The sequence below is a fragment of the Mauremys reevesii genome, linkage group 12 (genome assembly GCF_016161935.1).
Source record: "Mauremys reevesii isolate NIE-2019 linkage group 12, ASM1616193v1, whole genome shotgun sequence".
Taxonomy (NCBI): Eukaryota; Metazoa; Chordata; order Testudines; family Geoemydidae; genus Mauremys; species Mauremys reevesii.
Window position 1 is genome coordinate 15,682,169 of NC_052634.1, and position 26,371 is coordinate 15,708,539.

At 52.0% G+C, this 26,371-nt stretch overlaps 1 protein-coding gene and 1 long non-coding RNA gene across 10 annotated transcripts in view; one reads left to right on the forward strand and one right to left on the reverse strand.

Annotated features, from left to right (window-relative positions):
• ST3GAL4 (ST3 beta-galactoside alpha-2,3-sialyltransferase 4) overlaps positions 1–26,371 on the reverse strand; it is a 157,899-nt gene that overhangs the window by 68,872 nt on the left and 62,656 nt on the right. For 2 of the 9 annotated variants that reach the window (XM_039496152.1, XM_039496149.1), the window contains exon 1: positions 25,170–25,322. The exons of 5 other annotated variants lie outside the window; for them this stretch is intronic. Coding sequence is in view for 2 of the 4 variants with exons in the window: in XM_039496143.1 (XP_039352077.1) it covers positions 594–631 (38 nt within the window). In the remaining 2 variants the exon portion in view is untranslated. Of the gene's footprint in view, positions 1–593; positions 641–25,169; positions 25,323–26,371 lie in introns of those variants that run through there. 2 more of the 9 variants (XM_039496143.1, XM_039496144.1) reach the window with 2 other exon arrangements.
• LOC120375492 lies at positions 1,298–3,936 on the forward strand. Its single transcript, XR_005586576.1, has 3 exons — positions 1,298–1,839; positions 2,645–2,894; positions 3,662–3,936. It is a non-coding gene; the product is annotated as an uncharacterized LOC120375492 (long non-coding RNA).

Genomic DNA, 26,371 nt, shown 5'->3' on the forward strand with positions numbered 1-26,371 from the left:
ATTGGAGCATGAGCTTTCGTGGGTGAATACCCACTTTGTCGGATGCATGTGTTCCATAGGCATCCATTGTGAGTCCTGGCAAAGGTACAGCAGGGTCTATTTGGACTGGAACTTAGCCTGCTAAGGGAAACCACGGAAGCCCTGTTGCTCTGGAGATTACAAACCAGTGAGGGAGAAAGCATCTTTCAGTAGGCCAAGGTTCCCCCTAACTACCATCCACAGCCATCTTGTCTCACCTTCCTCATCTCTGATGGGGTTGCTATAACGACCTCATGAGCCATTCCAGCTTTAGCTGACCTCCAGGAGGAGTTCCGAACTCCTATTGCTCTGCGTCCTCCCCTTGGAGTCTGATGGGACATGCAACATCGCTTCCCACTTTTAGATTTTCGTAAGACTTGCAACCCCACTTACATGCTATTGCATGCTGTTCTTGTCAGCAACTGAAGGCAGTAACCCCTAGTAATTAGAGCAAGACTCCTGCACCCAGCTGGCCACTGAATCACTTTGGACCAGTCTTTTAACCATTCTTTGCCTCTGGCTCCCCATCTGTAAAACAGATCCAACAAACAACATCATCATCATCGCGTACCTACTTCAGAGGGTGTTGCATGACCCGATGAGTCTGAGGCATGCAAAGCTCATCAGATGCTAATCTAGAGGTCACGTTCATCACAGAGCTGTTACTGCAAGAGCCAGTTTAGAAACACAGGTAAGAGCCAAAGAAGAACCAGCAGGTGTCTCCTCTGCAGGGAGGGTTGAGCAGCCCAGGTGCAGCATGAAAAGAGGCCAGCTTCTCACAGCGGTATCTGGCCTTTCCAGAAGAGAAGCGGTGGGATGCAGTCAGTTTATTGCCCATCACCATCCTCATTCTCCTTGGGAGTGGAGCTCTGGATGACTCTAATCCTATGTCTCCGCTGAGAGCTGTTCTTTCCCTGGCTCACTCCTCCCCATCAAACCTTATCTCCCTGCTCCGAATGGGGTGCCACTGCAGTGTCTCCCCTCCCCGGATTTTTAAATAGAATCATCTATGTTTACTACACCGCCCTGCTTGAAGAGTGCCAGAAACATAGTTCGCCTTCAAGGTCATTAGACAAGTATGTGAATCCTGAGCCACCTGACACATCCTCCCAATCCAACAACCTGTTTGTGAGCCAGCCATTTATCCACCCTACTAGGCAGCGCTCCTCGGATCACTCAGCAAGCTTCCCCCGCTCTACAATCCAGTACCTTTGTGACAGTCATGATTAGAATGAGATCTGTTGCATTGCCATCAGCTGCCCATTCCGTCAGGAGGTCAAAGAGAGGATGATCTTGTTAACCAGGCCCCCTGCCCAGGCTAGCCATTACCCCACAGCTTAGCTCTTCTCCAGTGGCTCTCGCATAGCAGATTTTCACCTGGCAGGGAAGCTTATTTATTCTGCTGGAATGTTTCAGAGTGACATCACTGGAGTTTAATTGTCCTATGGATGGACAGAGAGCAATGAAAGCCAGAAAGCCTCAGCAGTGCCAGCTTCCACCTCCCCGCCCCCACAAAGCCCTGCTCTAATATGTTTCAATCCAGCCCGGGAGGGACCCCAATCTGGAGGAGTTCCGAACACACAACTCATTCCTTTTGGTCTTCCTGCCAAGACTGGAGTGAAGGGAGGCAAAGGAGAAGGACGTGGACCTGTGCCACTAGAAGAAAGAAACCCATTAGTTTCACATGAACACCAAACAGCCATCAAAGTAAAGAGTCTATAACAAGGGGGTGACCAGATCACCGGTAAGCCCTTAAGGGAAACGTGCAGCCATCCAGGTCTCAATGGCAAACAACTCAGGAGTGCAACATACACGTGGAAGGTACGTATCCATAGAGCACTGTTTGCAAGGATTCCAGATAAATACAACAACGTGAGCAAAGCAACCTGAGCCGGCCTCCTTTGCCTACTCCTCAGAGCAGGGCCGGCTTTAGGCCGATTCACCCGATTCCCCTCAATCGGGCCCCGCACCCAAGCCCCGGTACCGTGTACCGGCAAGAGCCTGTGTGCCGCACCGGGGTGGCCCGGCTTCTCCAGGGGGCAATTTAAAGGGCCTGGGGCTCCCAGCAGGGACTGGAGCCACAGGCCCTTTAAATTGCCACCAGAGCCCCACTGCTGGAGCCCTGGGGTAGGGCTGCGGGGCTCTGGGGGCTATTTAAAAAGTCCAGGACTCCCGTTGCCTCTACTGCCCCGGCCCTTTAAATAGTCGCTGGAGCCCCACTGCTTCCCTAGGGCACCCTCGGCTATTTAAAGGGCCAGGGAGGTAGAAGCAGGCGAGCCCCGGGCCCGTTAAATAGCCCCCGAGCCCCAGGCTGCTGCTGCTACCCCGGTGGAGGAGGGAAGAGAAGGGGGCACTTACCGTACAAGGTGGGCCGTACCCCCTGTATCCCCTGCCTGCACCAGCCCCGCACCCCCTGCCCTTCCCACAGCCAGCCCGTCTCCAGCCAGCCCCACACCCCCTGCCCTGCCTGAGGTGTACAATAAGTTCCTCTTAACCAACTTGATATTTATAATATATGATGCAATGTACATAATATATAATTGTGTTATTATTTATATAGTTATGGAAAGTAAATAATACATGGAAGAAATGAAAGGCGCTTTTTTTACTTTTTGGTTTTTTTAAGGTCATCCCTGCTGGGGCCTCACCGAAAATGTTCGAATTGGGCCCCGCACTTCCCAAAGCCGGCCCTGCCTCAGAGTACAGCAGCCGTTCCCCCTAGCAAATCCCAGCTTCACCCCGACAAATATGAACGCCTTAGAACACCGGAGGAAGCAGATAGCAGGAGTTCCATCAGAGCAGCCCAGGGCAGGTTTGGCTCGAGTCTCCACCGCAGCACTGCAGGAGAGGAAATGTTACCTAATAGCATATAACAGGTATGAGACACCTCCTGTGTTGTATATAGTCAGTGTACCACGACCAGGCAGAGGGAACAGACTCATTCCAACTGGGCTCTGCTTTTTACCCACTCAAATCAAACTCGGCAGGACTCAAATCCTCAAACACAGAGGCTGTTCCATAAACTCTGATCACACGTCGCTCCCAGAGGCAGCTGCGAGCCACCTCCAGCTCTGGCGTGTGTGTGTTACCTAAGTGACAGGCTACAAGATGCATGTTCCCCAGACCAGCACCTGATGCAGTAGCATGTGTGGAATGCAATGAGGACCCCATCTGGGTGCACATATCAAAGAACAAATAGCCGGCCTGCACACACCGCATGGGAAAATGCAGAACATGACCTCATCCCTGTAGCACTGGGATTTGCTAACAGAGAGGCAGTGGGGTAAATGACAAGAGAATCCAAAGCATGTAGGGCGAGGATGAGGAAGAAGGATGTGGAGGAGGACAGAACAAGGAGTAATGGTCTCAAGTTGCAGAGGGGGAGGTTTAGGTTGGACATTAGGAAAAACTTTTTCACTAGTAGGGTGGTGAAGAACTGGAATGGGTTACCTAGGGAGGTGGTGGAATCTCCTTCCTTAGAGGTTTTTAAGGTCAGGCTTGACAAAGCCCTGGCTGGGATGATTTAGTTGGGTTTGGTCCTGCTTTGAGCAGGGGGTTGGACTAGATGACCTCCTGAGGTCCCTTCCAACCCTGAGATTCTATGATTCTATGAATAAGCACTTATCACATTTTTCATCCTTAGGTCTCAAAGCAAAGGTAGCATTATCCCCATTTTACAAAGAGAGAAACCAAGAAAGAGAAACGTGCAGCAACATGGCCAAGGTGACAGCAAATCACTAGCAGAGCCAGGATTAGAATCCAAGCCCTCAGCCTGAAGCCCCACCCAAGAACACGTGTATCGCAGCTGCAAGCTGGCAATCAGCTGACATGATCCATCGCAGAAGCGGCTGCATTTCATTGGTCAGTGAAGAGCGTCAGCAGGCAAGGACACATCATCATGGCTTTATCAGCAGGAAATCAGACAAACAGTTATGCAAATATTGTCAAGGAAGGGTCAATAAAACCTTTTATTGCACGACACCAATAAATATCCTAGGACAAATTTCAACACAACATTATTCTTCAGCTGTTCCTCTGAGTCTCCTGGGTTCTGTAGTTCCAGCCTTTGCGTTTTACATATCTGCCAAGATGGAAGCACAGCACCTCTCCCCGCCATGTCATAGGCTCCCTGCATACAGTACAGGCTCAGAAGGAAAGAGTGCCACTTAGCACATACCAACCGGAGGCTAGACATGTTTCTTCAAGGTTCCCTCTGCAGCACTGACCAAGCTGGACTCTGCTTACCTTGGGAGGAGCTAATAAAACAGGAGCCCAAGGGGAGCTAACGTTTGCATTCAAACCCAACTTTCTCTCACACATCACATTACGCCGTGTCTTATGACTGTCATGCAATGAAAGATCCCATTGTAACATCCAGGTGCGCCGAGTTACAGCTGCTCTGGGAACCTCATATGACTTCCGAGAAGCTCCAATCTCAACCTCAGCGTGGCATTAATAAATACAGCCCACGAATACATTCCCAGCACATGCACACACATGTGAGATCCGCTATGAGGACTTCTTGGACTGGGCTGCAGCAAAAACAGTCCCCAAACAGGTTACACATCTGGAATACTGAAGTAGCAAGATTCCATTATACAACAGCTGATCCACACCATCAACATTAAGGTCTCAGTCCTGCTAGTGGCCCCATTAGCAAGGACACACCACACTGTGGCTGATTGCTAACAGCTCCTCTGGAGCACACTCTGCTCTCTTACTCCAGAACTATTTTATGAAGAGGGGAAGAGGCTATGCATACAAGGGCCACACTAGCTCCCATTACGTTTTGGAGAGCGAGTTAACGCTCTCTCTTCCACTGCATGCCGCAGCAGCCTGTCCGCACTCCCAGTTCCTGTTTGCAATGCTTGTCTCAGAGGAGTTGAAATCGTTCAGAGGGCTGGAGGGTAACAACCAGCTGTGGAGGTCATGGCCCATCACTGCGAATGGGCTAGTCCCACAGAGAAGACATGTTTTGCAGTATCCCATGGTTACGTACTGTCTAATGGTCAAAGCAGAGCACTGGAGTCAGAACGCCTGGGTCCTATTCCTGGCTCTGCACAGACTCACTTTGTGCCCTTGGGCTGCCCACTGAGGGAAACTGAGGCACTCTAGCCTCCCCAAGTGTAGTTCTCCTTGATGTTAATGTTGCTCCGGTTACTAACCCTCCGCAAGCACCCAGCCTCAGTGGGAATTGGGGTCAGGGTACAGGTGCTGCTGCTGCAAGCAGAATGCGGCCTGGCATCTTTATTGGCTACACTGGTACAGCTAGACGAGCTAGAAGAAAATAAATCAGCTTAGCATAATGGATTTACAGTCGGAAATCCAGCTCAGCCCTCATCAATGCCCCCATCTCTACCCAGCACCAGCCATGCTCGCTTGGCAGGCAGAAAGGAGCAGCTCTCTTAGGACCACCACTCATCTTTTCTGCTCCAGCAGAGGTCACCAGTGCTCACACATACACACACAAGCCAGCGCATGGGAGTGCAGACTGCACTGTCTCCGGCATGCTGTAAGGCATGAGTTCAAAGTGGCTGTGAAGAGAGAAATCTCCTACTTGTGCATTTCCAGTTCAGGCATTGCAAGTGCAAAACTGGGGTCCTCGCTGTCTCTAGAGGAGGTTGCAATGTTAAGAAGTGCATGGAGGCGCTCTCAAGAGATTTTTAACTCATTCCATCACACATTACTGTAGCTTCTAAACCAGGGGCTCTCAACCTTTCCAGATGACTGTACTCCTTTCAGGAGTCTGATTTGTCTCGCGTACCCCCAAGTTTCACCTCACTTAAAAACCACTTGCCTACAAAATCAGACTTAAAAATTTGTACACACATTTCAGTGTATAGTATATAGAGCAGTACAAACAAGTCATCGTCTGTATGACATTTTAGTTTGTACCGACTTCACTAGTGCTTTTTACGTAGCCTGTTGTAAAACGAGGCAAATCTCTAGATGAGCTGATGTAGCCCCGGAAGACCTGTGTGCATACCCGTGGTTGCGAACCACTGCTCTAAAGCCTTTGCTTTCATGCATTTCTAGAGGAGAAGCGGAAAAGGAAATGCAAAAACATGCATTAGCAAGAAAAATGTGTAGGCATTCTCCAGAGAATGCAACACAAGCGTAAAGGCAGGTTAACGTTGTCATGTTTTACTCTGCATTAATTCTGGTTAATTTCAGATCATCACTTGACTAAAATAGATTTGCCTTTCCAAGGGAAAAAGCCCTTCTGTTTGCTGCGGAAGCGGTTCTTAGAACTAAATGACAAGGCAGGTATTTTTAGACAGAAATAAGTACAAATTCCAGACTGCACCTGACATACAGGTTGTGTTAATGCTACCGAAACGTCTGTGGTGTCAGGAGAGACTTGTTTAGGGAACGTTCCCCTTAAAAACAGGCTAAGTAACACATGGTGCGCAGCATCCCGTGGGCAGACACTGCATCTCTTGCACTGAAGATCAGAGAGGCCCTGCCTAGAGGGCTGGTTGACCTTTGCCTTGATCCAAAGCACACACACTATACATACAGCAGATAGGCTGGGAGTCTCCAACCCCCATGGGTAACCACCTGTGATAAATAAAGGATGGGGGGATAGCTCCCTTTTATGGACACTCAGCCAGCTGGCTATAAAATCCCGGTTAGTAGCTGTTCTCTACTTGCTTTACCGGTAAAGGGTTAAAAAGTCCATAGATAAACGGGAGGGAGTGGGCACCTGACCAAAAGAGCCAATGGGAAGGCCAGAACTTTTTAAAATTGGGGAAAAACTTCCCCTTTGTCTGCCTGTCCGTTGTTCTCCCGGAGAGCAGAGACAGAGCTGGAGCTAGGCTGTAAACACTTGGGCTAGGTATGAAAATCATCAGATCCTACCTAGAAACTACTCATTTGGAACCCCAGATATGTAAGTAGATCAGGAAATGTCTAGGAAGATGCAGTTAGGTTTGTGTCTCTTCTTTCTTTATGGCTTGTGGATCCTTCTGTGCTAACCCCAGGTGCTTTTGTTTTGTTTGTAACCTTTAAGCTGGACCTCAAGAAGCTACCTTGATGCTTAATCCTTGTAATTATTTTTTTAAAACCTAGCAAAAGGCCTACACTCCAGATGTATTTTCTTTCCTTTTGTTTTTAATAAAATGTACCTTTTTTAAGAACAGAATTGGATTTGTGTGTCCCCAAGAGGTTTGTGCATGTTGTTTAATTAGCTGGTGGCAACAGCTGTTTTCTTTTGTTTTCTTTCTCAGCTCTTCGGGGAGGGGGAGGTAAAAGGGCTTGATAGAACCCCACAGGAAGGAATTCCCAAGTGCTCCTTCCAGGGTTCTCAAAGGGGTTTTTGCACTTGGGTGATGGCAGCATCTACCCATCCAAGGTCAGAGAAAAGCTGGGACCTTGGGAATTGAATACAAGCCTGAAGTGGCCAGTATTAATTTTTAGAATCCTTGTGGGCCTCCACCTTCTGCACTCAAAGTGCCAGAGTGGGGACTCAGCCTTGACATGGTGGCAGCGGTGGGATCATTTTGAACCAGAAGCACAGACCTCAGGATTTTAAAAGGACACATTTTTCCTTTTGGCAGCCTGCAAAGCCAGGGAGGGGTTTTTTTTTTCTTTCTTTTCTTTTCTTTGCTGCCTGATGGGGAACAGGTAGGCAAAGGGTTCAGCCTGCCAAGCCAGGGAGTCCAACAAGCAGTTTATTTTTTTTCTAGCTTCATGGCAATGAAATAGCTAGGCTAGAGCAGGGCAGCCCTGTGCATGAGGCTGCGGTTGGGCACCGAAACCCTAGAGCAACCAGTCTTCCCAAAGCAGCACGCCACGGAAAAGACAGATCTAGCCCAGACATCCAGCTCCGTGACAGAAATGCAGAGAGGGGATGGGGGACAGGAGATTTCCCAGGAGGGAAGGGTCAGCCGTCCCCAATCCGGGATCCAGATGCCAGGATGGAGGGATGCCCTTAACCCAGGCCAAGTTCGAACTGCGGAAGAAAGGAATTTCTTCCTAGAGATGAAGCGCAGGGAGGCGGAAGTGGAGGCGAGGAGAGAGGTGAAGCGCTTGGAGGTGGAAAAGGCTAAGCTGGATCAATCAGGTAGCCCTAACAGTCCTTCTCCAGCTACCGCACCCCATTCCAAGAAATTCCCCACAGACAAGGTAGGCGATGATACAGAGGCCTTCTTAGAAAATTTTGAAAGATCCTGCCTTGGGTATAACCTCCCTCCAGACCAGTATACGGTGGAGCTGAGGCCACCACTCAGTGGACCCTTAGCAGAGGTGGCAGCTGAAATGCCTAAAGAACACATGAACAAGTATGAACTTTTTAAACAAAAGGCCAGAATTAGGATGGGGCTAATCCCCGAGCATGCCCGTCGGCAGTTCAGAGCCCTAAGGTGGAAACCAGACGTGGCATTTTCCTGACACGCCTACCACATTGTAAAAAATTGGGATGCCTGGATATCAGGAGCAGATGTTAAGGCTCTGGGAGATCTCTCTCCCCTCATACAAATGGAGCAGTTCTTAGAGGGTGTTCCTGAGGAAGTAGAAAGGTACATCCTAGGTGGGAAGCCCAAACCTGTGATCGAGGCAGAGAAGAAGAAAGCTAGTAGCAGTTGGTGTGAATACCAAAAGGGGCAACCAACTTCTCAACGCTTTCAGGACAGCAGCTGCATTCTAACCAGATATACTCAGCACTGCTCTAACGGCAGCGTGACGGGTGGCGTTCTGCCCCACAGCAAGTGCTTTGTCCCAGGCAGCTGAGGGGCTAAGTCCTGGATGTTGTTACAGGACCTCACAGTCTGTTTCTTAGCCAGGCCCAGGCCCTGGCATAACGATGCAGGTGGAACTCCGGAAGCAGAACCACAGTCATTTATCCCTGGCAGAAGGCACAACGGCACCTGCCCTCCTGCTGCTGGCGTGGCTGTACAGCAGTGTCTACCCCGTCCCTGTAGGATGCATCTCCCTACCGTGGACTTCCTTGCAGAGTAGCTACCTGAGAAAAGGATCTCCCCTCCCCGCAATCTGGGAGGAGACATGCTTTTTAGGGGCTGCCTATGCAGAGTGCCAACAGCCACCAAGCCTGCTGCACCGGCTCACCTGGCTCAAGAGATGTTTGGTTGGGGGAGGGAGGGGTGGAGTCTGCAATGTCTAAGAGGAGCTCCCCTCGCCCAGCCCCGGATGAAAGGAGCTGGCAGGCAGGCTGGGTGATGTAGTTTTAGTGGGGATATTGATTTAGTGGGCGTTGGTCCTGCTTTGAGCAGGGGGTTGGACTAGATGACCTCCTGAGGTCTCTTCCAACCCTAATCTTCTCTGATTCTATGTAACATTACAGAATCCAGGCTGAGCTAGCAGAGACGTTTTTGGGTTTTTTTGAGGCGGGGGGGGATTTTATTTTATTTTATTTCTGATGTTTGTTCAGCTGCTTAAGAACTATATTTGTACAGCTGCTGCAGGGGAGAAGGGGGGGTGGGAATTAAAGCATGAAGTTTGAATGAATTTCTCTCTCCCACAGCTTAAGTGGAGAAAAAATAGAAACATTCAACGATGGAAAAGAGAGGAGAGACTTGGTTCAATATTTAAAGAGTTCAGAGACACTCCAGAAGGAGTTTTTAGTTTCAGCCCCTCAAGTTTGAGTCCGGGATCTGCGGGGGAGGCGATTTCACAAGTACAAGCTTCAACAGCTATTGTTAAACATTCAAAAATGCTTTTAATAGTCATGGATTCCAAGGCCAGCAGGGACCATGGTGATCATCTGTCCCACCTCCTGTATGACACAGGCCAGAGAACAGCCCCAAAATAATTCCTAGAGCAGAGCTTTCAGCCAGACCTCCAATCTGGATTTTAAAATGGCCAGTGACGGAGAATAGACATAGTGACACATTCATCTCCAAGGGAACAACAAAGCTAGTGGCAAGGTACAAGAGTGCGGGCCTCCCCCAACAGAGGGGGGGTTCATTTGTAACAGGACACAATGGGATGGAACAGGCAGGATCCGTCTGACCTGGAGTTGATACTGCACAGCTGAATTGACGCACAGGAGCAGAGCTGCATGGAAGGGAGGGGGCAGGACTGAACTAGCAGGGATGTGGCAGGTCAAGATTGCGGGGCATCGGCAGAGCTGCGGGGGGAGCTCAGGACAGGATTCAGAGCTGTACCGAAGAGCAGGGGACTGGGACAGCAGAGGGGGCTGTGGGTGAGATGTGACAAACTACAGCCGAGCTGTGTGGGAACCAGTCACTCTCCCACTGATGTTGTCTTCCCCATCGCTCCTTTCTTTACATTCCTTTACCCTTCCTGATCAGAGCTAGCCTCAAGTCCTCCGGAGAGTTTGGCTGCCCTCCCTTCGAACCTCTCCTCCTGGTCTCTTTGGCACTGAGTCATCAGCAAGGCCGTGCCCAGCATTCCGGGTGCGGGCTCGACACAGATACGGATTGATTTGGAGCTCATCGGTGCCAGCTGCAAAAGGGCAGCCAAGGAGACACAGAGAGTTTAGAACTCCGGCAGGTTTGCCACTTTGCCAAGGAGAAAGCCACACGCAACATCCAACCTTCCCCATGGGTTTTCGGGTACCTAACTCCCATTGGAGTTGGACACTTAAATACCTTTGAGGATCTGGGCCTTAGTCTCCAGATGTTAACCCCACCCTTTATACTTGGTCTGACTACGAAGGAAATATGCTGGCTCTTCGGTAACACATTTCCAGTTGGACTCTTCTTCTAGTTGGAGGCTGCTGCGTATCGGAATTACCTGCAGGGCGGGTTCCTGGAATTGGACATGCAAAATAGGCTCATTTGGTTCCCAAACAGCAAGCTCCTGGATCCTGTGGGAGGATCAGGGATGGAAGGAGAGATCAGGGACCGGCATTACACACAGGCTGTTCGCCCCAAGGAGGGGCCTACGGTGGCCTCAGGAAGGAGGGCCTGTGGCTGAGGCTTTGAACTGGGTTGGGTTCACAGCCCAGCCAGACGCTCCTTGTGAAACCTTGATGGAGCCTGCAGTTGGGGACAGGTTTTCAGAAGAGTTCAGCACCCATCAGCTCTTTTGAAGAGACCTCTCTTAATTGGTGTGATGGATCTGTAAAACCGGGATAACAAGCCTGTCCTACTTCACCGGATTGTTGGAAACAATCACACACAGTAAGGAGTGCAGCGTGCAAATACCAAAGTGACAGAGGCCACATAAGATCCCCACAGGGGTTGGGAGGAGACCAGAGACCTGCATAATTTTGGTTTTTCCCTTGGGGGGAAAAATTTGTTTGCTCAAAGCAAAAAAAATAAAAAATTTAAAAAAAAAGGGTGTGGGTGTGGGTGCAGATTTTATAGGTCAGAACCAAAACTGACCCAGTGAAATGTGTTTATGATCAACCATACGAGAGAGTCGAAAGGTTACAGCACACACCTAAAGAAAAATTTCCACTCACTTTTCAGTTTGTTAGACTTGGTGCTATGGAAAATTCCAACAATGAAGAAGGGGAGTTCTTTTCAAGCAAGTTTCAATAAAATCAACATAATCGAACAGCCCCACCATCATTTCCACCACAGCTTTAGCATGCTAGGGAGCAGGAACAGTTGCTCCGTGAGCGGGTGAAACTGATGTTACAAAAAAACCACATCTGCACCAATAGGAAAAGAATAATATACATAAAACCGAAATGTGGTGCCAACACAAATCCCCCAGCTGACACCTGGAAACTTGAGCTAGTTATCTCAGACTTGGTAAGCTCGCTTCTTATCTACAAGGACAACCCGAAACAAATCAACGGAAAGGTGGATCATTTCTACAGACATTCAACCTTGAGGTCCAGACTAGATCGCCTCTCATCCCACAGCCTGGGCTTTGTACACAGATGACAAATCTAAACACACACACACACACACACACACACACACCTCAGCATGGGACACAAGCTTCTGAACACGTCTAGAACATCCTGAACTCTCCGAGAATCTGCAAGGTCTCTACCATATTGTTTCCACCCGCACAAAAATACTTTACACTGCCATACTCTTTGGGTATGTCAACAGCTGGAGCGGAGGCTGTGATTCCCAGTCTCAAATGTAATGCCCTTCCTTCCTCCCCAGTTCTGAAATATTTCTGCATAAACATTGCATAGCACTCTATGTTTATGAATCGCTAAGCTGCGGTGTGAACTACGTTGCTCAGCTGTGGTGCCAGCTATAAATAGAACAGCTGTATCTTTCTTGCCCTGAAGTGCTTTAGGTTGTCTGGCAAAAGAAATAAAAAGAGATGATACAAAAAGCACACATTCCGGAATTTTTCCTATCCAAACGGTTTTGTTCATCTGAGTTCATTTTGCTGCGTAGATGCAGTTTCACCAGTTTTATACCCCTGCACTTAGCATTCCTGCAGAGCGTGGAAAAAGGAATCGCTCAGGCCTTGCCCAGGGGACCGGCACACTAAGACAACTGCAACACTCCTCAGATCTGGAAGGTGTCCCATGCTTGCCTGCCAGACAACCATCACATTCCCTTCCCTCCGTCAGACCAAGCCCACATTCTGATTTTCCCCCAGCACCGGGCAAGGTCTTCAGGTTTGTGAAGCCAACGGAACTACACCAATTTACATCAGCTGAGGGTCTGGCCCCTGGATTCCAAGCCCTGTTTGCACAAAGCTCAGCACTGGCAGAAAGTTTGAATTTCACATTGTTTAGGGAGATTTTAGGCTTTGCACAACAGATGGTCAATTTCCCGTCTTCCAGGAAATCGGCAGTGACTGTGGACAGCACTGTGAATGCAGCCTCCCCCTTGCAGATCCTGCAAGGGAAAAGGCAATCAGAGATCTGTGTTTTCAATAACGCAGCTCCCGGGAGAGAGGGGCCAGACTTTGTAGTCACCCCAGCAAGGCAAACAAATTCTTAAGCCCTAATTGGTGAAAATGGTTTAAAAGGAAAATAAAGTTACTGTTTCTGGAGCCTCGTTTATTTCCATTTTACTAGACAACATTGGGACCGTGTCTTTACTAGCAATGAAGTCATTATACCCATAAATCAAGAAACAAAATCACAGGAGGGCTCTGGATTGGCTCTTTTTTTTTTAGTTAATATAAGCAATTCTATAAAAGTGTCCTCGTAAATACAGGGGAATCTTTGTTGTAAACAATAAAAGATAACAATAATATGCATTAGGAGGCTGTTAATTAGCAAATGCAGCTGTTTGCATGGCCTTGCTTCCTGACCAGCTTAGTCTGTAGCAAGTTATCAGCCAGGTCGGAACAGGAGAATCCAGTGGTTTGCGGCTGCTCAGCAGAGACTGGTTAAAATTAAGACAACACACCACTTCGCTCGACCCTGAAAGCCATGATACTGCAGCTTGTAGGGCACACAATCCTGAGCCAAAGATTCTCTGGGTTATCCCGTTTCCTACTGTTGGCCCTTCTGACACCAGGGTCTGTTCCCTGTGCTGAGCAATACAAGGCCACAGTCACCTACCTGCTAGTCAGCTTCCTGGTGGAAAAGAAATCAGTAGTGTGGAATCTGGACTTATTCTAAGTATAGCTTGTCTTATTTACACCCATCCAACAGCCCTGGAAGGAGATGGTCAAACAGCATGCAGGGCAATCCGCTCTACCGGGAATCACAGCCTAGCACCAATGCCGTGTTCCTAGGAAGCAGCTCTGCCCCAAGAATTTACTCTAGTTACATCCTAAAACAAAATGCAAACTCTCCTGCAGCTGACACAGCTCTTTCTATGCAGAAATGTATACAATAAAAACTAAACAAAGCATGTCTTCACAGGGATGAACATTTGCTCACATGCTAAGGCCTGGTCTACACTGGGGGGAGGAATCGATCTAAGTTACGCAACTTCAGCTATGTGAATAATGCAGCTGAAGTCGACGTACTTAGATCCACTTACTGTGCCGCTCCCTCTCGCCAAGCTGGAGTACAGGAGTCGATGGGAGAGCGCTCGGGGATCGATTTATCACGTTTAGACTAGACGCGATAAATTGACCCCCTGCTGGATCGATCGCTGCCCTCCGAACCGGCGGGTAGTGTAGACATATCTCAAGAAAGAACTTGGAAGACTGTAACAGCGCCACCCGGTGATGCCTTCTATAACTACGGATGACAATATTTCAAACGTCTTTATGCCATGTAAGCACCCCAAAGCGGTTCACAGATATTCATCTGAGAGACAGGCCCTAACTAGAATCTGGACCCTCCCAACATGACCTTAGGTAGGAGATATAGATCCCAATTTGTGGCTCGTGAATTCAGATGTAAAATTGTCCAGTGAAGTAGAGCCTGCTCTGTGCTGCTCCTCTCCAATAGGCTGGGGGTACAGCTGGCTCCTCACCGTGCTTGGCCACTGAGGGAAACAAAGACTCCTCAATGATGGACCACCCCCAACCTTGCCCTGAGGGTGAGGTCTGTGATCCAGCAGCTCCAGCTCCATGCTCTGGTGCTACGTAGCAGCTCTGGACTTGCGTCTCAGATGGCCGCTGTAGAGCATCGCTTAGCGTGCATGCGGTAGCTTTCATCCCAAGCAATGCAAAGCTCAAATAGCGAGGCTCCATTTATTGGTCAATCAGTTGGTGCACGTGCTCCATAAACAGACTGAAGAGCAGTTTGTCTGGCCTATTTAACTATGTGATCAACGCATTTTCACATGGCAACGTCAGCATGCTCAAACAGCCACCGGACAATTTACTTAGCAGGGATTGGCACTGCGGTGTAAATGAAACGTGTCCTGAAAAGTGTGGCTTGGAAGCTTCAACACATCCAAGAAGTGTATGCCAGCTGAAAACAGCACAACTAGTTCTCTCTCGTACACACACACCCCTTTGTAAACCTCAGGTACGTCAATGCAATGAACACATCAAATGAGAGGAATCTGAGAGGGTGGAGACACTGGTGGAGCCACCGTGGAGTTATGAAGATCGTGCCAGTATCAACATCATTCTACCCCACTCAGTGACATGATTTATGACACCCCAACAGGGAAACGCAGCCACCTCTGCCGGGAATTGCAGCCGCTCTCAGGTACATGACATGGGAGTTTAGGGCAGTAAGTGAAGAAGAAACCCAAATCCACTTGAAACTGCAAGGGGAAGCTAAGAGGGAGCAAGCAGGGATTTGGCCAGGACCCTGGGGCAAGCCCCCCATCACTCATGAAACATGCCATTGGATCCTTAATGTCACAGGTGGTCAAGGCCTGAATGTTACATTTCATCCTAAAGGGGATCAGAAGGGAAATTGGGGCTGGGGGGCAGGTGAACCAGTTGGACTCAATACATCCCACCCAGAAAGGGTCTTGAATCTGTCATTAGCAGCTGGTAAGTGCATCCGGAGTAAGCAGCCCCCGGGGCATGGGGATCTATTCTACTCCCTTGTACATCCTGAGCGCCTGTACCCAGACCCCACTGACAAGAGCGTTTGCTGGGAGATCTTGCACATCATCCTGCACCAGAGGCGTTTCCCCTGCCCCTGGTGACTCTGGACAAACAACAGTTTGGCATTTTGAGCCTGGTTTGGGGGCTATTTTGATGGACACACTAAGCTGACAAATGTCTGGTCCTGCTCCGAGATGCTGGCCTTGCCCCACGTGCCCTCACCCTCTGCCGAGCAGGTCAGGGCCACTCGGAACAACTCGGGGACCAGTCTCATTCTGCGAGGACCCAGGAGAGCACAGAAACATCTCTCCATTGCCGAGGGGATTCCAGCCGCCTCTGGGAGGGGGGTTGCCACGGCTCCCTGGCTCGCTCAGCACTGGAGGACAGGGGACTGGCTCCACCTCCCATCTGAAACCCAGCTTCTGCCCTCTCCTTAAACGTACAGGTGCCTCCAGGAGCAGCATACAAAGGGAGGAGTGAGGGAAACAAAACGTAATCATGCAGAAAGCACAGGGGACAGATGGATGCACAAACGCACGGGCGTGCGCGCACATACACAAGAACTGTTGACGGAGAGCCAAAGTCCACTAAGAATAAATTGCCTAGGGAGGTTGTGGAATCTCCATCTCTGGAGATATTTAAGAGTAGGTTAGATAAATGTCTATCAGGGACGGTCTAGACAGTATTTGGTCCTGCCATGAGGGCAGGGGACTGGACTCGATGACCTCCCGAGGTCCCTTCCAGTCCTAGAATCTATGAATCTATAAGCAATACCAACCTGAGGCAAGCCAGCAACAAGGCAGGCATAGACTATTTCCCCACAGTACCACCCATTCCTACAAAGACTTTGGCTCCAACCAGCCAGATACGCCAACACCTGCAGAAAACTCCCAAGAAGATAATTCAGCAAGCCAAAGATACAATGAAACTGGATTCCCCAGCAGGGGCATGCCCTTTATACACCTCACTTCCGGCTGTTTCTTCTGACGATCCTACCATCCTTGCTCACGGGACTCCAGAGACCAATCACATCTCGCTCAGAAAACCATGTCACATTGGAACGGAGCACCTCGATGTTACCCAGCTACTTCACAACCCGGCACGACGACGCCAAGTGGAGTCTGCCACAAGATCGCCACATTCCTCTGGCATAGTGGGCCTTGCACAGCTAGCGATCTCACGTCTGCTTCGGCATCCACGCATATCAGCACAACACAAACCTCCAAGGCACAGCCTTAACATTACAGGGTGGTGGGGGGCCATTTGAGGCTTAACAGCACCTCCTAAATGCCTCCAGCTGGCACAGTCACTACAAAAGGTACCACGCACGGTCATTCTCCGAGACTGGAGAGAACCCCAGTATGACCGAGTGAAGCTCTGAGATCAGTTAGACTGAAGTCGTTGCCAACACAAAGCCTTGTGATTTAAAGCCATGGATCACAGGATTCCTTAATGAGGCTAAATGCTCCCCCAAGCCAGCATAATGGGCTTTTAACTTCCTGGCACGGCTGCTCTCACATGATCCTGGCGCTGTTTTGCCCACACGCTGCTGGGGCCACCGCCCTGTGGGGAAAGCACAACCTGGAGGACAATCCCATGGAAGGCCGGGTAGCAGGAGCACAAGAGGAGGTTAGGAAAAGGCTGGATCCTGCTGTTTTGAATGAAGGACTAGAATTTCCCACTAGGGCTACTGAACCTCTCCGGGGCCTTTCTACTTAGCACTTAAACTCCCTGGCTTTCTGTATCTTCAGAGCACGTACAGACACTACATCAGGGGTCGGCAACCTATGGCACGCGTACCAAAGACGGCATGCGAGCCAATTTTTAACGGTACGCTGTTGCCTGCCGGAGTCCCGAGGACACATAGCCAGTGAGGAGCAGAGCCCGTGCCCCCCGAGAGAGGAGCCGCCTCAGCGGCCTGCCCGGGGGCTCCCGCGTCCCCTCACCCGGCGAGGAGCCCTGCCCGGGGGCGCAGAGGGGCCCGCTCACCTGGGCCGCCTTGGTATAGCTGGCCATGGCAGATTGGCGGCCCGCCGGGGGAGCGGGTTTGTGGCGGGACCTGGTCCCGACCCCCGGCGGCAGTACACGGGGGCGGTGGAGGCGGGAGAAGCTGGCAGCGGCAGCAGCGCCGGCTGCTGAGCGTCCCGGGGAGGAGGCCCCCGGCTGCGGCCATGGATCGGTACCTGCTGTTTGAGAGTTGGGAGGAGCGGAGAGCCCCGCGGCCCGGTGGAACTCAGCGTGTAGCAGGTGTGGGCGAGCAGGAATCAGTGGTGGGCAGAGAGCCCTGGGGCGAGGAGCTCGCATACCGCGGGGTCATGCGCCGCCTGGAGCGGCTCCTCCAGACACAGCCAGAGGGGACTCCCTTGCCGGGGGGCGCTAATTGCGCTCGTGCAGTGCGCCACGGGGCCCCGAGTGGGTGAGCTGGCTGGGGGGCCACAGGAGGGGGGGGGCTCTGCCCTGACCCCCCCACACACACACACACACCCAGCCCTCTGCCCTGAGCCCCACAGCCCCGCACCCCCCCCAGGCCTGTGCCCTGAGCCCTGTACCCCACCCTCACACACACTCATCCCTCTGCTTGACTCCTTCACCCCCCCTCCACAACCCCAGCCCTGACTCTGGCACCCGCACACATACCCAGCGCCCCCCTGCCCTGACACCTGCACCCCCCTCACATGCCCCCAGCCCTCTGCCCTGACTCTTGCACCCCCCTCACATACCCAGCTCCCCGACCCCCCATGCACCCCCCACATCCCCACCCTGGGCACCAAATGGGAGCTCTTGCACCCCCCCACCACATTCCCACCTGCACCCCTCGCCCCAGATGGGAGCTGCCCAGATAAGTACCCCACACCCAAACCTCCTGCCCCAACCCTGAGCCCCCTCCCTCATTCTAGTTCCTGGCCAGACCCTTCACCTCCAGTCTTGTGCTCAGTGCACTCCCACCCTCAGCTCAGTGCAGAGAGAGGAAGAGAATGGCCAGAACCAGGGAGAAGGTAGGTACCCACTGTATGTGGGTAGGGGCAGGACCCCAGACTGGCAGCGGGCTGAGAGAGTCTGGCAGCCAGGATCCCGGCTGGCAGGAGCCGGCGGATGGAACCCCTGAGCAGCAGTGGGCTGAGCCACTCAGCCCACTGCCAGTCTGGGATCCCGGCTGCTGGCCCCGCATAGCCTGCTGCCAGTCTGGGGTCCTGGCTGCCGGACCTTTGCCAGCCGAGGTCCTGGCCACAGGCCCCACTCAGCCCGCTGCTAGCCCAGGTGAACAAAACCCCAGACCAGCAGCGGCCGGAGTGGGCCGGCGGCATAAGATCAACATTTTAATTTAATTTTAAAAGAAGCTTCTTAAACATTTTGAAAACCTTGTTTATTTTACAATACAACAATAGTTTAGTTATATAATAGACTTACAGAGAGAGACCTTCTAAAAAACATTAAAATGTATTACTGGCACGCAAAACCTTAAATTAGAATGAATAAATGAAGACTCGGCACACCGCTTCTGAAAGGTTGCCGACCCCTGCACTACACCCAACACCCTGCGGGGAAGGAAATGGAGGCACAAGTCATATGCGTAAGATCACCCACAGAGGCAGTGGCAGAACCTGGATGAGAACCCAGCCAGATTACACCTGGCACAATGCACTGTGCTCATGGGACTCCCACGATGTGCCTCCATGGCTCATCCATGGGGGAGCCCATGGTGCACCACAGTCCAGACAGGAAACCAGGCACCTGGGAGAACTGGGGGGACACGGTACCATGGCAGCCCAGGCTGACATTGGTTAATTTGACATTAATTGACCCAAAAAGTTTCATTCTGAAACCAAAAGTTTTGATGATAGATAGATAGATAGATAGATAGATAGATAGATAGATAGATAGATAGATAGATAGATAGATATTCCCCCAATGGAAAATTTAAATTTTACAGAAACCACATTTTCTGTAAAAGAGAAAAAAGAAAGAAAAATTCTTGAACTGCTCTAGTAGCATCACAACATCCAGGCATCACCACAAGAGAGCCTCAGTCCACGCACAGGTTTTGTGCCTTCTAGAGCTGGCGTGTTTATCAGAGATTAATTAGCTGGAACTGTGTTTGTTTTAGATGCCTAATTGTAGCCTAAAGGACTTTTGCACTCTTCAACCTACTAGCAAGCATTTTATCAATAGTCAAGTGGTTTATTGGGAGAGCGGGCCATGGGAAGGGTTATTAATGGACCAATCGATGTCCTGAATGCTGCCATAAAACAATGAGATCATTCCCTCCTATATCTTTTCTGAGCATTAGCTCGTTTCATCACAACGTATAGGAAGCAAGGAATAACTCCATCCACCAGCCGCAGCGGGAGGAGAGCACACGATGAGACGTCTAGAATACTGCCCTTGGCTGGGTGGAGTACGACTGGGGGTCTCTGGTATACGTCTTCCCCTTATCCGTGGTTTCACATATTTGTCGCTCATCAATAGGGGAACAGTACTGTCCTGAAGGTTGCAAACGACGGATACGCGGATCGGGACTGAGGTGAATTGAAATATGTTTCCCTATTGTATAGCGTGTACTTTTGTCTTCCAGTGGCCTGCAGGGCCGTCAATCAACTCCCTCCTCCACCCCCAGTGCCTCCTGCCTGCCGCAATCAGCTGTTCAGCAGCATTTAGGAAGTGCAGGGGGGAGAGGGCAGTGGCACTGGAACCCTTTGATGGGGGTGCTGAAAGCTAGCTCCATTACCCCTATCCCCCACCCCTAGCTGGGGCTGGGAGCAGTGCTGTGTCTCCAGTACGGGGGGGACCCGACAGAGGTAAGGAGGCAAAGGCTGGGGGTGGGCACGGGGCCCGGAGTGGAGCCCAGGACACGCAGCCAGAACCCCGCGAGCAGGGCCAGGGGCAGACCCCTGGCCGTGGGGGGCCAGTGGCCAGGACCCCAGGAGCAGAGCCCTAGGAGTGGGGGGCTGGGTGCGGGGCCCCAGACATGGTGCCAGGGAGCGGGGCCAGCGCCACAAGAGCAGAGCCCTGGGCGCGGCAGCTGGGAAGCGGGGCCAGCAGCCAGGACCCGAGCCCCAGGTGCAGGGCCAGGGAACAGAGTCCCGGGCACAGGGCCCCAGGCATGGGGCCAGCAGCCAAAGAGCAGGGCTGGTGGCCGGGACCCAAGCCCCGGGCTGGGCAGTGGAAGCCTGGGCGTGGGGCCAGCAGCCCCGTGTAAAACCTGAGGGTGCTGCAGCATCCCCCGGACCCCTAGTCCCCGTGCCTATAGGAGAGGGAGGAGCAGGGACAGGGCACTCTCAGAGGAGTACTGTACAGAACTGAACTGGTGGGTCCCTGGTATACATCCATTGCCCTTTTCAAGAACACAACCCTGACATATACCGGGGACCAGCTGTATGTTTCCTTGGCCTGCTCTGCTAGCAGAGCAGCTGTTCTAGGGACTGGGTAGAATTGAGCCCAGTCCTGTTCAATATATTCATAAATGATCTGGAAAAAGGGGTAAACAGTGAGGTGGCAAAATTTGCAGATGATACAAAATTGCTCAAGATAGTCAACTCCCAGGCAGACTGTGAAGAGCTACAAAGGGATCTCACAAAACTCGGTAACAAAACGGCAGATGAAATTCAATGTTGAGAAATGCAAAGTGATGCACGTTGGAAAACAATCCCAACTATACATAAAAAATGATGGAGTCTAAATTAGCTGTTACCACTCAAGAAAGAGATCTTGGAGTCATTGTGGATAGTTCTCTGAAAACATCCACTCAATATTCAGCAGCAGTCAAAAAAGCTAAGAGAATGTTAGGCATCATTAAGAGAGGGCTAGATAATAAGATAGAAAATATCATATTGCCTTCACAGAAATCCATGGCAGCCCACATCTGGAATTCTGCATGCAGATGTGGTCGTCCCATCTCAAAAAATATGTATTGGAATTGGAAAAGGTTCAGAAAAGGGCAACTAAAATTATTAGGGGTATGGAACGGCTGCCATACAAGGAGAAATTAATAAGACTGGGACTTTTCAGCTTGGAAAAGAGACAAGGGGATATGATAGAGGTCTATAAAATCATGACTGGGGTGGAGGTGTCACCAAATGAAATTAATAGGCAACAGGTTTAAAACAAACAAAAGGACGTATTTCTTCCCACAACACACAGTCAGCCTGTGGAACTAGATGGACCTTTGGTCTGACCCAGCATAGCCGTTCTCATGTTCGTATGTACCTGCCTCCCGCAGTTCAGCCTTTTTTCCTCAGTTCCTCTCCTGAGCTGTGGTGCAGAGCTGAGTGCTGTTGAGCAGCTGCGACATCCCACTCCAGAAATGGCCACATTTCATTGCCGGATGAAGTGATTTCTGTGGGTGCCTCTTGGAGATGCAGCACAAACCTGGAATCCCAGACCCTTACGGCCCTACTCCTAGCACACCACTGACAGCGGAGCTTGCCTATGGCCACCCTACTCTGCCCCTGCCCCGTGGGAATTCTCCCCTGGCCTGACGCAGCCTTTGATGGGCTGCAGAGCGAAGGAGCCAGAGCCTGTATTTTAGATAGACACAGACAGAGAGGCAGGCTGCAAAGACCATCCTCAGGGCTACGGAGCACTACATGAAGTAAGAGAATACTGAATATCTACCGGCTAGGCGTTACCAGCCTAGGAATTATTGCACTGCAGTGACTCTTGCTTTCATTAAGAGCAGTGCATTCATCTTGCGCACCGGACAAATCCCAGCCACCAGAGTAGAAAGTCCCCGTTTCCCACCCTTCACTTGGTACCATTGCTGATTTCAGACACAACCCACCCACAGAGCAGAGGGCACCTTCTCCTGTTATCTTCTATCCATTCCAGCCTGATTGGTCACTCCAAATCCCCTCTCACATGTGCTGTATAAGCACCAGGCAGCCAGCGGCTGCGTTCAGTGAGGCAAGGCTCCCTCTGGGCGGCTTAACGAAAACCAGGTATGTTTTCTTAGGGAAAGCTCGATGCGGTCTCCTTCCCCAGCCAGCCTCGGAGCACACGCACCCCAGCCCTGCACTGAGAACCCTTACAGATTTCCCGGGACAAAAAAGGGGACGATCCTGGGAAAATCTGGACAGGTGGCACTGCTCTCCCCTGCTGCCCTATATACCCATCTTGCCAAAATCTAACGTCCCACCAGCAAGGGGTTAAGTGCGGCAGACGGAGGGAGGGCCCCACTACTCCTCTCTCCAGCGGGAAAAGATTCAAGTTGACTCAATTGTTACACAACTCTGAGCAGGAGAAACTGGGAACATCTGGAACCGCAAGAGCCGCAGGTTTGAAGCCCACGAGGTGCTCCCCTGTGTATTTCCGAGGCCTCTCTGGGAATCCCAGCGGAAGGGCAGTTCGGTGAGCTGGAGCCAGCACACCTGGCTGTCCCTGGCTCGCTGCAGGGCAGGAGGAGGGGAACGCAGCCTCATGCTGCTGGCCAGAGACACCAAGAATCCTGGACGGGGGAAAAGGGCTCTAAGAAAGAGGACGACAGCTTGGCAGTGAGTGAAGGGCCACCTGCTTGCAACCCCACTGAATGCAGAGCCCCGCTGCTAACACAGCAGGCAACAGCTCAGTAAATCTGCTCCCAATGGGTGCCTGTGTGCCCAATGCACCGCCGCCAGCCCCTCCAACCCTGCCACCTTCCCGGCTCTTTGGGACAGGGCCGTCTTCCGTTTCCCGAGTCCAGCGCCTAGAGCAATGGGATGCTACCCTGACTGGGGCCTCCAGGCACATCTGCAATACAACTGGAAGTAACCCATAGCCCATACCATGGCCTCCTAGCTCTCTGTTCGGCTGCCTCCGTAGGAAAGGCCAGCACCCGAAGGGTTAAGAGAAAAAACAGCCTGCGCGTCTCTTGCTGAAAAGTTCTCCTACATTTCTGAGAACCACAAGTTCCTGCAGAAGGGGGAGCCCTGAGGGTGGCTCCTGCAGAAATCAGGGGATACGGAATCACCGTTAATCCCTGTAAGCACAGGAGCACAGACAGTGAGAGAGAGGCAGGCAGGAAGCGAAATGGGAGTCTAGCAGGCAGAGGGATTCCCTCCCGACCCTCCCTGGCCCAGAGCTGCCAGGGTTAGAACCACCACCAACTCTGAGCGAGGTGGGGCGGGGGGGGGGGGGCGGACACAGGGCAGGAGACAGGATTCTGGTGTGGAAGTGGAGCATTATTCAAAGTCTCCCACCTCCCTGACACCTACACGAGTCCAGCACTGATCTGGAGCCCGCCTTGCCCAGACTGAGGACTGGTCAGCACGAGTGGTCTCACTCCCACCGGAAATGGACGAGCACCCATATCAAAGACCCCCCCCAGCCGGCCCCTCAATGGCCATCTCAGCAGAGACTCCCCTCTCGCTGCTAGAGCGCTCCCCACCCGCCAGCGGGGTGGAGCTCCAGGGGCAGAAATCGCTGCTATCCATGCTGCACCCATTCCATGCACAAAGCACGTCTGCTGCCAGGTTGCCACGCGCTCTCCTCCTCCTTCCCTTCCGCCCCAGGGCCACACCCCTTGGAGCACCACAGCCTCCCTGGGAGGCAGGCGAGCGTCCCGCCCATCGGGTCAGTGGCACAGTGGGAACAGAACCCAGGGGGTCTGACTCCTTGTCACCGCTCACAACCACCAGAACCTGCTCCAGGGGTCTGCAGAGATGGAACACGAGCACAGTTCGGCGGCCTGGAGGCTAGCGCTTCCTACTGCACACGGGCTACCCGGGCCATCCCCAGCAGTCAGTGCAGCCATTCCCACTAGCTTCATTTGCTGGCATATGCACTTCCCACTGGCCCTCCAACACCTCTCTCCCGCTATGCCTGTTCCTGTGCCCAGGGCTGTCCCCTGCCCCCCGCCCCCGCCCCACACACACACTTCACCTGACTGCTGCATACGGCATGGGGGACCTAGCATGCAGAATCATCAGGCTGCGATCACCATGGGAGATCCCACAGGCCCAGCCGGTTCCCACCTTGTACAGGGCACCGAGGGCAACCAGACTGGTCTGAGGGTTGTGGACTCCTGTGCAGCTTGGCAGCACCTCGATCCAGCCCAGAGGGAGGGAGCACACGCAGGTGTCACGGAGTGTGGGGGAGACAAGGCCCTGCACCCCCGGCTTCCTGCGATTCACCGTGACTCTCAGCCAGCCAGTAAAACAGAGGTTTATTTAGACGACAGGAACACAGTCCAAAACAGGGCTTGCCGGTACAGACAACAGGACCCCTTTTAGTTAGGTCCACCTGGGGGCCCCACAGAGGCCACAGCCCCATTGGGAAGCCCACGCCCCATCGGGGCACCCTTCTCCTTTTCCCAGCCAGCTCCAAACTGAAACTCCCTCCAGCCGTCTCACTCAGCCTCCCCTCAGCTCCTCCCCCAGCCTTTGTGTCCTTTGTCCATTTTCCTGGTCAGAGGTGTTACCTGGCCTCCAACCCCGCTCCTGGGTTCTCATGTTACACGCTCAGATATCCTCCCTTCCCCAAAGCAGACAGTCCCAGCCAAACTCCCCTGCAACCTTCCCAGGTCAATACTCCCCACTCAGTATTCAAAGAACACATCAAGAACATTCCCACTTCGTCACAGCAGGTCACTGCCTAGGCAGCACAGTGCTGGCTTTACTGTGCAGGACCAGACAGCACAGCAGAGTGCCAGGCGCCTGAGACCAACGCGATCGGCTCCACCCCACTGTGAGAGCTTGGGAAGGCTGCCACATTGAGGGCAGGGCAGGAGCCTCCATGCAGCACTGATGGGTGTTAGCTCGGTGTGGGCTGGTGGGGCGAAGGTGTGGAATTTCTCTGGCCGTCCACCCCAAGTGCAGTCCCCACCACGCTCTTCCCGCAGTTGGACTGGCTTCACTCACCCTTACCCAGCAGCCTCAGCAGCTGCTACCGCAGGGATTTCCAACCCAAAGAAACTGTCACCGTCTCACTCCTAATTCCTGCCATCTGTTGACTGGCTCAGACGCAGAATTTGGTCTTTGCTCCCACTGGCGTACTCAGCACTGCTGGCTTTCCAGGAGCTGGGCGGCACTGGGCAGCCGGCTCCCTGAGCTCAGCAGATTAGTGCATGTGGTTAATATCACATGCCATCACACAGGCAGGGGAGGACTAAGACCTGGATCAGCTGATAGCAGGGGCCCCAAGCAAATGTGTTTCCAGCAGCAGCTTCTGCATGGAGGGCTCTCTCGCAGCTCCGTTCTGGTACATAAGCAGAGAGGGGTATGAGTCACAGAGGGCTGCCCTGTGACTAGGGTGACCAGATGTCCCAATTTTATAGGGACAGTCCCGATTTTGGGGTCTTTTTCTTATATAGGCTCCTATATAACTGTGTCCAGTTTTGGGCCCCACACTACAAGAAGGATGTGGATAAATTGGAAGAGAGAGAGAGAAGGACAAGGCAAAAAAAATGATTAGGGGGCTGGATGAGGGATGATGATGAGGAGGGGGGACTGGGGAACTGGGATCTTGAGAAGAGAGAAGAAGAAGGGGGAGGGATTGCTAGCTGCTTTCACCTAAGGGGGGGGGGTTCCAGATGGGATGGGACTGTTCTCTAGAAGAGAGGAAGATGACAGAACAACAAAATGGTCTCAAGTCTGAAGGGGGAAGGTTTAGGTTGGGAATAGGAAAAACTTTCACTAGTAGGGTGGGGTTAAACTGAAAAATGGTTAACTAGGGGGTGTGGTGGACCTTCCTTGAGGGCTTTTTTCTGGGTCTTGACACAAAGGTCAGGGGGGAGATTTAGGGATTTAGATGACCTCTTGAGGTTTCTTATAGAGGCTCCTATTACCCCCCACCCCCTGTCCCGATTTTTCACACTTGCTGTCTGGTCACCCTGCCTGTGACTAACTCTGTTCTTCCACCATGAGCATTAGCTGCCCTGCCCAGCACAGCGTCTCTCCCACTTGTAGGGATCAGCATTGCTGCCAGGTGGTCGAGACTTGACTGGGCAGTGGAGAGGGCACTGGACGGGGAGTAAGGAGATATAGGTTCTATCCCTGCTCTGCCATTGACCTGCTGTGCGACTGCCTCGCTCTCCCACCCTCTCTCAGTGGAAGGGGCATGT